The 9544-nt window shown below is 53.7% G+C and overlaps 2 protein-coding genes across 4 annotated transcripts in view; one reads left to right on the forward strand and one right to left on the reverse strand.

Annotated features, from left to right (window-relative positions):
- TP53TG5 (TP53 target 5) overlaps positions 1–1270 on the reverse strand; it is a 24382-nt gene extending 23112 nt beyond the window's left edge. For both annotated transcript variants that reach the window (XR_004679493.1, XR_004679492.1), the window contains exons 1-2: positions 1002–1270; positions 461–599 (exon numbers count right to left, since the gene is read on the reverse strand). The gene's annotated coding sequence lies outside the window, so the exon portion shown is untranslated. The remainder of the gene's footprint in view (positions 1–460; positions 600–1001) is intronic.
- Positions 868–5915, forward strand: DBNDD2 (dysbindin domain containing 2). 2 transcript variants are annotated; one of them, XM_035006408.1, is made up of 4 exons: positions 868–963; positions 3204–3350; positions 3554–3691; positions 4674–5915. In XM_035006408.1, the coding sequence occupies exons 2-4, from the start codon at positions 3212–3214 to the stop codon at positions 4877–4879; spliced, it is 483 nt and encodes a 160-aa protein (XP_034862299.1). In that variant the 5' UTR covers positions 868–963; positions 3204–3211; the 3' UTR covers positions 4880–5915. The 2 variants fall into 2 exon arrangements, with proteins under 2 accessions (XP_034862299.1, XP_034862298.1); XM_035006407.1 differs by lacking the exon at positions 868–963 and adding an exon at positions 1267–1553.
- Positions 5916–9544: the final 3629 nt, after the last annotated feature.

A 9544-nucleotide genomic window follows, 5' to 3' on the forward strand; every position in this document is an offset into this window, starting at 1 on the left:
GCTTGCTGTATTTCTCTCACAGGGTTGTTTTGAGATCCCACTAACAATAGATGAAGCAGCGTTTTGGGTATCTGTACAGGGCTGGTCCCCTGACAGGGAAGCCTGAATGTGTCATGACTCCATCCCTTTGCACATGCCCATCCCCCCTGTTCTCTGCTTGTTGAACTTATTTCTTCAAGACTCGGCTCAGATATCAGCACCTAGATTTTATTCTAATAATGGAGGGATTTAAGCAGGGGGTGGCGTTTTGAACGCAGACTTGGGTTTTGAAATGGTGGCTGACTGCTGTGTGTTATGGGGGGGAGGGGGATGCAGTGTAGCAGGGCCAGAGTGAGTACAGGAACACCAGATAGAAGGCTACTGGGGAGCCAAGGGAGAGATGGTGGTGCAAACAGAGAGGAACGGTGGATTGAAAAGTTATTTAGGGAAGAGAATCAACAGGGAATGGAGGTGTATTTACCACAGGACCGGGAGGTGCCAAGGATGACTCCCAGTTCCCGGCTTGCTCGTGGATGTTTGTTCAGTGAATGAACGAATGACCCCACGGAAGTATTCCCGACAGACACCCCCGACCCGGTCCTGTTCCCGCGGCTCTGGAGCTGTGAGCACAAGGGGATGGGTGGGAGGGAGGAGGAAAAGAATGGGCACAGAATCTCAGTCCAGGAGCTGCTAGATTGGACACTTAGGCACTGGTTTGAGCAGGAGGCGCGGAGAGGGGGGCAAGCGTTTCCTCCGTCGGCTCCGCAGTTTGTGCCTTGCCCCTCCACCCCCGCCAATCTGAACGCGCAGCGCCCCTGTTCGCGCCCTGGAGGACTTGGCTCCACGCCGGCGTCTCGGGGTGCGGCGCAGCGGCCCACCCCTGCAGCCCTGACCCGCCCCGTCCCCGCGCCCACCCCGCTCAGTGCGCTGGAAGCCTGGGCGGCGGCTCGGTGCGATCCCGGAGACAGAACCCGGGGCTGCCGGGTGAGTCCTAGGGTCGGGGGCCCTCCGCCGCGGCGCACCTGCCCTGATGCGCGGCACCGGGTCAATGCCCTCCCCGCTCCAGCGGGTCTCCTTCCCCGCTGCGCCTTCTCGCCCAGGGTGCGGGTGCGTTGCGGCGGGGCTGCCCGGGAGTCGCCAGCAGCAAGTGCGCGTGGGTCGACAGCCCGCGCGTGTCCCCGCGGCGGGGATGCGCCGCCCAGCGCGGCGCAGCAAGTGGATCTGAGCGTGCGGAGCCGAGCGCCCCGGCGACGGGCGGAGTGCGGACGAGCGCGGCCAGCTGCGGGGCAGGGATGCGCGCCGGGAACTTTTCCCCGGGCCTGGAAGTGCGAGCGGCCGCGCCCAAGGGGGCTCCCCAAGGCCGCCGGGAGGGAGGCGAGCGCGGGTGCCCGCCGCCGCCCCTCCCCCACTTCCGCCGCCCGCCGCTTCCTCGTTCCCGGCTCCCAGGGCCCGGCCGTCCCGCGGGAGCCTCGGCGGCGCAGCCCCACCCCGCCCGGCGCGGCTCGCTCCCACGCCCCCGCCGCCGTCTCGCCGGAGCCGAGCGACCGAGGCAGCGGGGGCGCGGGGCACTGCAGGTAGGGGCTCAGCGGCGGGGGCGCAGAGGCGGCGGCCGGGCGAGGGCTGGGGGCCCTCCGCACTAGCCGGACGCCCTTGGGCCCTCGGCCGCCTCCCCCCTCCCACCCGCGGGCGCGTCCCGGCCCTTTTTAGGGAATTTTCTCGCTCCCGCGGACTCCAGGGCGGGTGGGGCGGAGACCGGCGGGGCGCTCTGCATTTCTGGGGCTCCCCGGGCTCTCCAGACCTCGTCTTTTCCCCAGCACCTTTCGTCGCGTAAACAACTCCCTTCCTCTCCCCGGCCCCGGCTGCCCCTGGGGACAGCGCCTCAGGTCTCGGGAGATGGTGAGGGGGAGAGGGGGCGTCCTGGCACCCCCGGCCCGTGGGCGCCCCCACCCTCGTTCTCTCCCTCCCCCGCCCGGGCTGGAGCAGACGGCCCCAGGGGCCCCGGGTATTTTTAGCGCTGTGACCTGGGCGGCAGCTCGGAGAGCCTTTCCCGGGAATCGGCGTCAGCGCCTCCCTCCCCCGTTGCCAGCCGGTGGCCACCAGGTCTCCGCACACTGTCTTTGGCCCTGACTGGCCCACTTGGGTTTGAGCCCCTCGCGGCCCGCAGCAGCGCCTGTGGAGCTGGCCGGGGTCTCCGACACTGAGTCCAGATTAAGCGAGGGGGGCAGGCTACAGAGGATGACGAGCTGGTCCTCAAGCCAGATACTCCCTTGCCTCCAGTGATGGGCTCAGAGCGCGCTGCCGGAAGGAGATGGAGTGAATGCGAGTGGAAGTATAGGGCTTGGGCTGGCCCAGAGCTCTGGTGTTCTGGAAAGCTCTCAGCACTGGGGACCGCAGGGGCCTGGTCTGAATTGGACCCAGGACCCGCCCTTCCAATTGCTACTCACTGACTAGTGGGGATATAAGACTGAGATGTGTGAGAGGAGAGGTGCTTAAATAAAGACCTGGGGAGTACGGAGAAGAAAGAGATGGGGGGGCGCCTCTAAATAGCACAGTATCTGGGCTTTACATTTTACAGAGCACCTGCACCAGCAGCCGCTGGGTTGAGTTTGAGGCAGGAAGAACTATTAAGTCATTTTCGGATGGGAAGCCTGAGGCTGGAAAGATGATTTCCTGAGGGGCAGAGCCAAGTCTGGAAGTCAGGTCTTTAACTTAAGAGCAGGGTTTGGAGGGGATGGTGATGATAGGGTATGTGGGGGAGAGGGGGTGTTTTAGTCTTTGGGTTTTGAAGGCTGGGCATGAACCAGAGTTACAGCACTTGAGCACCCTGAGGTCCCCATCCCACCGTCTTCCATGGCCTTCCGAGGGGTGGCTGGGTCCGTTAGAAGTGCCTCCTTCTTTTGGGCTGGACCAATCCCTCCAACCCCTCTCACCAGGGCATGATACTGAGTCTTGGCTATTGGCCCCGTTCCCTGAATACAGAGGAGCTTCTTTTGCCGTGCCTGGAACCAGCATCCCCTTTGTGGAGCCAGGCTCAGCCCTGCCTCTCTCTGAGACTTGAAGTTTGTAGTAACAGACTTTGTTTCAAGGAAGGGAAGGAGGTGGCCAAGTCCGGTGGTGTCCAGGCTGCAACGCCAGGATGCTGGCTGCAGAGGGGCTCCCCAAGCCCAGGCCCCCGTTGTGTTCCCTCTCAACTTCATAGCTCTACTTGCCCTGCCACCTCCCAGGAGCTGACATGGACCCAAATCCTCGGGCAGCCCTGGAGCGCCAGCAGCTCCGCCTTCGGGAGCGGCAGAAATTCTTTGAGGAAATTTTACAGCCGGAGACGGAGTTTGTCTTCCCCCTGTCCCACCTGCATCTCGAGTCGCAGAGACGTAAGCTCTGAGTCCTGGGGAGAGGGCCTGGAGTGGGGTGGGGGGGTAGGTCTCGTAGGTCCTGAATCATGGGAGCCTCTTCCCCTTATTTTTTTGGCCCTCAAAACTTCTGTCTCTGGACCTGACACATATCTTTGACCATCCTAGGGGCTCTGGGGGCTCTGGCCTGCGTCCTCCTGACTTGCCCCCTTCTTGATCTTCAGCCCCCATAGGGAGTATCTCATCCATGGAAGTGAATGTGGATGCACTGGAGCAGGTAGAACTTATTGACCTTGGAGACCAGGATGGAGCAGATGTGTTCTTGCCTTGTGAGGACTCTCCACCAGCCTCCCAGACATCTGGTATGGCCCTTGGCTTGGGGGACTTGGGCACCAGTTAGCCAGAACTGGGTGGCAGGCTCTGAAGTGAGGCTGCAAGGCAGGGCTGGAGAAGTATACATGTAGGGGTTGGAAATGGGTATTTCTATGAATGAAACAGCTGTCTGTTCTGATTTTAGGGAAGTTGACCCCGAGGGGAACTGGGTGACAGATCTCCAATCTAAAATTCTGGGAATGCCTCAGCCCCCCTTAGCCTTTGTTAATTTTGTGTTTGTGAAATTAATGTGATTAATTCATGTAATTAAAATCATATACAATATAAATTTTTATATTAGATAACTTAAGCCGTTTTAGTCCTCTTCATATGAATATTTACTGAGCACTTTTTTTTTTTTTTTAAGGTTGCTAATACTGTGCTCAATTAACTCAATCCTTACAATGTCCTACTAGGGCAGGCGGTAGTATCCTGATTTTATAAAGGAGGAAATTAGACTCAGAAGTTGTCACACAGCCTGAAAGTGGAAGAGCTGGGTTCAAACCATGGCTGTCTCATTCCAAAGCCCATATGTTTAGCTTATAAAATAGATATTCTCTTATTTAAAGCTGCCGCTGTTTATTGATGGCCTACTGCATGCCAGACATTTTATAATCATTCTTCGATTGATTTTATCCTCAAAACCCTTCTGGAATGTAGGTGCCTATCCCATTTTTAGAGAAGATTCAGTCCTTGAGGGAGAAAATGACTTGCCCAGAGCCACTCAGGACCAAGTAAGTGACGTAGGTAGAGCTTGAACTCTTGAATTGATTGACCTGAGTCTAGGGCCCAGACATGGTGTAGTGAAGTGAAAGGAACTGGCAGTCAGGAGACCTGGCTCTTTGTGGACTGGCTCAGTGACTGGTCACTCCCCTGCCCTTCTCTGGGGTTCAGCCTCTCCTGGCCGGACCATCTCCGAGAGTCCCCAGAAGCCCTGTTTGTGGCCCTGACCAACTCTTCTTTTCTGGGCAGGGCTGGATGACCACCCGGAGGAGTTGAGCCTGCCAATGCCCACGCCAGACAGGACTGTGTCCCGCACCTCCTCCTCATCTTCTGACGACTCCACCAACCTGCACAGCCCAAATCCCAGTGACGGCGGGGCAGACACGCCCTTGGCACAGTCTGATGAGGAAGAGGATGGGGCTGATGGAGGGGCAGAGCCTGGAGCTTGCAGCTAGCAGTGGGCCTCCCTCTACAGACTGACTGAGCTGGCTCTTCTCCACAGGAGACCCTAGGCCCAGCCAGAGCCCTTCGGAGAAGACCAGACTCTTTACTTGCAGTAGGCACCAGTGGGAGGCAAGGACAGTGGGATGGCATACCTCTCTGGGAATTAACCCTCCTGCTTTACTGCTAACCTTTCCTGCTACAACCCTCCCACCAGTTTTTGGCTTCCTCCCAAGGTAGGGCTTATAGGCGAGGAGATGGAAGATGAGGCAGGACAAGATGCAACTGCTTTTCTTAGCACCCCTCCCTCCCCCAGACTCTCCGCAGTCTTCTGATAGAGTCTCCTAAACCAGTGTCTCTAAGTGGACGTGAACTCTGTAGCACTCCCCGTGCAGTGGTACTCCAGCCATCCTGCTCCCCTACATCCTGTTTGGGAACAGGGCACGGTATAAATAATAAATAATAATCTACCAACCGCTCCCCTTCGTGTGTCACGTTGTAGAGATCTCAGACCCACTATATCTAACCGACACCATCCCCCCATCTCTCATGTGCTCCATCTCTTCAGGAAATAGCTCTTGAATACGTGTGCTGGGCGTTTGGAGTACAGTTCTGAACAAGACAGGCTGCATCCCTGCCTTTGGTACTTGACTGTCTCTGGAGGAGAAAACCAAGTAAATACCACGGTTCACGGTGTAATCAGTAGCATGATGAGGAACAACTCTGGTATCAGAAAATAGCTCATGTGGCCACCAAAGAACTGATTTTTAAGCTGAGATCCAGAGGCTGAGTAGGAGTTTGCCAAGTGGGGGCTGTAATTCAAGCAGCAAGAGCAGCTTGGGAAGACTGTAAATGGAGAGAAATAGCTCTGAGGGACTAAGGAACATTCAGCTGGGCTGAACTGTTGGATCTGGGGACGAGAGGAAGGTGAGAGAGGTAAGACTGACAAAGGTTAGTCATGAAATACTTGGAAGCCTGTATCAAGTTTCGATTCAGCTGCTAGTAAAAGGTCAGAGACTAAAGATAAAAATTTATTTCCTCATATAAAAGACGTCTGAGGGCGCCTGGGTGGCTCAGTTGGTTAAGCGACTGCCTTCGGCTCAGGTCATGATCCCAGGGTCCTGGGATCGAGTCCCACATCAGGCTCCCGGCTCAGCAGGGAGCCTGCTTCTCCCTCTGACCCTCTCCTCTCTCATGCTGTTTCTCTCTCGCTCGTTCTCTAATAAATAAATAAATAAATAAATAAATAAAATCTTTAAAAAAAAATAAATAAAAAAAATAAAAGACGTCTGAAGTGCAGGACCATGTGGCTGCTCCGAAGTTATTGGGCGCCTGGGTCCTTTTTGGCTCTTTTTGCTCAGCCATCCCAGCCACGTGGCTCGAATTCCCATTGATCGCTCCTGTCTGAGGTGGCCGTTGAAGCCCCGCCCATCATATCCTAGAAACTGGGGACAGGCAAAGCACAGCCTGCTGTCTGTTTCCACTTCAGGAAGTGCCCTTGGAAGTTCTAACCAGTCGTGTCCACTTTCATCTCACTGACCAGAGCGTGCTAACCCGAGAAAGGTTTCACTTACAGATATTTTATAGACATAGAGACACAACATTATCTGGAAGAAAGAAAATTCTGGCCTCTGGAAAGACAGTAACCTTTTCAAGTCACTGCATTACCAGTGCATCTGATTTCCGTACTACCTTTCAAACCTCTCAGAAGCACCGTGGCTACTGGAGAGGCTGGGGTGGTCCTTTAGTAGAGCACACTGCTGTCTTGGTAAAAACCAGGGTTATGTTTCTAAGGAACAAGAGGACAATAGTCTTTGGATAGGTAACTGGCAGTTGACATGTTAGGGGCCATGTTAATGAATCTGAATTTTATGGGGAGTAATGAAGGATTACAAGTGGTTGCATTTGCTTGCTAAAAAGGTAATTCTGGCCACAGTGTGGGGAATATACTGGAGGAGGACAGGCTCAGGACAGACACCTAACACAATACTCCATGCAAGAGATAATGGTAGTGATCAGCTTGACTGGGTTGAGGCAGGGTATAAAAAAAAAATGACATTCATTCAATAAATATTTATTAAATTAAATGTCAGTGTTTAACATGTGTAAGACACTGAACAAGGAATGTAGAGTGGGAAAAAAAAAGTGCTGCTTTTATGGGAGTCTAGTCTAGTGGGGACCCAGATGCAAAATTGCGACTATGACCAGTTCAAGGAAGGAGTTCATAGCCTATTAAGAGCAGTCACGGGGGCATTTCCCTTGAGGAAGTGGCATCTGACCTGAGCCCGGAAGGATAAGAAGGGGTCAAGGAGGGGAGTAAGGAGTAAGGGGGGTATGGGGGGTGGGGGGAGAGAGGCTCCTTGTGGACTGTTCACTGGAGAGCACCAGTATGGATGCCTGGGAACCAAGAACCACACTACATAGCGGGGTAGTGGACTAGCGTGGAGGTGGACGGGATGTAGAAAGGTGGAAGGAATGAGGAGAGATTTAGGAGACAGTTTCCAAAAGATTTGACAGGTAGGTGAGAGAGAGGAAGGGGTCAGGGGTGCCACCATTGTTTCTCCCTTGTGCAACAGGATGATGTGGAATGTAGGGGAGATCCAGGTTTGGGAAGAAGGTCACAAATTTGGTTTTGGCCATGGTGAGGGCACTAGGACCCACATGTGTTGGATTTAGAGAGGATTAGGCTGGGAAATAAATAGATGGAGCTACCAATGTGTAGGTGGTAAGTGAGTAAGTGTGCCTTCCCAGGGAGGGAGGGGGAGTGGAAGGAAAAGGAGGGTTCTAGGACCCAACCTTAAGGGGCATCAAGTCATTTCTCACATCAGAAAAAAGAAACCATTCCACCTCTCTTTGTACATCAAACACCACCATGGGATCAATGGCCTTCAGCCTAAATCCCAAAGTTCTTTGTGCCACCCAGGCTGAGTGAGTGACAGGCCTGCAGTCTTCCCATAGTCCCAGCCTGGTTCCACCCCTGCAGGAGGCCATTGTAAGTGACAGCTCTTAAGGGCTTTTCCTAGCGCTGGTGAGAAACTTGTGGGAGTTTTGTGCTCCTTTTGTCTAAAAGCCTCTGTGTCCAAGTTGAGATCATCTACTAAACTGGGCTGGGGCTCAGTCTCATGTGAAATTTTGCAGTTTTTCTGGGGTGCTTATGACTTTGCTGCACACAAAGGACCTGGCTCTGTCCTTGTGCCCTCTCCCTGCCTTTGGAGTAGCAAAGCTCAAATACCTGTCTCACTGTGGCTGAACCTGCACCTGGGATGCAGCCTATGAGCTCCGTGGCTCTGCTATACATGGCTTCTCAGCTCCCAGGATCACCCTACTCCCCTCGGAGCCAATGATGGGAAGCTAGACTAGCTTGGTTGCTGTCAATATGTCAACAAATCTCTTAGTACTCCAGGCACGTGATGCTAAGATCTGTGGGGCTTGGGGCATTTTCCCTGCCAGTCTTCTGGAGAGGCAGAATTGTGTGTGAGCCTCTGGGGAGCCTCCAGTTCAGCTGCTATGAGCCCCAGCCTTGCCTCGAAAGGTCTAGGGTCAGCTGAGACTCCAGGACCACTTCCTGGTTGGACAATGAGCTCTTCTTCTGCCAAACCACAGGGGCTTGGCGAGCCTTCAGAGCCAGCATCTCCAGCTGACGGTTTCTAGAGGCCACGGAGTGCCCCTGGAGAGGAGAGGATGATTTGGAGGCAGCTCCGAGGCAAGCAGCCCCGCTTTCAGTCTCCAAGCCACAGCGTGGCTCCTTCTGTCTCTTGCAGACTTGTCACAGACTCTGGGGAAGAGGGAAGAAGACAGACTAATCCTGTAGAATCCTGTGCTGTGGAGGAAATAGGAGGGACCACAACTCAGGAGATGATTCCCTGGAAGGTGCACACTGTAGCAGTCCCTAAAGAATGCACAGAACCCGACACTGAACAGCATGGCGGTGTGGGGACAGTATCAACTGTGCTGTGACTTATTTGTTCGGACATTGCTGAGCACCTCGTGCGTGCTAGCCTCCTTGCTGAGGCAACAAGGATACTAAGGTGACCAGGAGCTCTTCCAGGAGCAGATGTGGCCACAGATAATGGAAAGAGAACACAGGCTGTAGCAGAAAACAGAAGACCGTAGCACACTAGAGAGGGAGAAGGTAAGTCTCCTGGAGGTGGCTGGGTCTTCAAGGATGGGGACAGGCAATTTCAAAAGGAGACAAAGCATAGAAATATAAAATAATCATAATGATGGTAGCTCCTCTATTTTTTTTTTTTTTTTTTTTGAGGTTGATGGTGTGAACTCTAGTCTTGGCTTCATGACTCACTGTGATCTTAGGCAATATTTCAGTTTCTGTACCTGTTTTCTCATCTGTAAAATGGAGATCATAGACCCTACATCCAAGAATTGAGTCAATGATGATCAATATTATTAAGCACTTAATACATTCTAGATCCTACATAAAAATAATTTCTAATCCTTAACAACCACCCTGAAAGTAGGTTTATCCATTTTACAGAAGAAGAAAAGTGACCCTCAGGTTGCTCATGCTCCTGTGGATTAAAAGCTGGTGTGGGGATTTGTCTGACATCTAAACTTGTGGCCTTTATTCCATGTCTAGTGGGAGAAGAACACTAGATGGAAGTAGAATGAGGGCATAATGACAGAAAGACATGTTTTTGACACTTCCTCTCTGGTTGGTTGGG

The sequence above is a fragment of the Mirounga leonina genome, unplaced genomic scaffold, assembly GCF_011800145.1.
Source record: "Mirounga leonina isolate KUSES-001 unplaced genomic scaffold, KU_Mleo_1.0 Mir_150, whole genome shotgun sequence".
Lineage (NCBI taxonomy): Eukaryota > Metazoa > Chordata > Mammalia > Carnivora > Phocidae > Mirounga > Mirounga leonina.

What these genes read in the sequence shown, in the direction of transcription:
- DBNDD2 (XM_035006408.1), top strand. Translation starts at nt 3,212, where the DNA reads ATGGACCCAAATCCTCGGGCAGCCCTGGAGCGCCAGCAGCTCCGCCTT. An exon ending in GCATCTCGAGTCGCAGAGAC is followed by an intron (nt 3,351 to 3,553) that starts GTAAGCTCTGAG and finishes CTTGATCTTCAG; the next exon opens with CCCCCATAGGGAGTATCTCA. An exon ending in ACCAGCCTCCCAGACATCTG is followed by an intron (nt 3,692 to 4,673) that starts GTATGGCCCTTG and finishes TTTTCTGGGCAG; the next exon opens with GGCTGGATGACCACCCGGAG.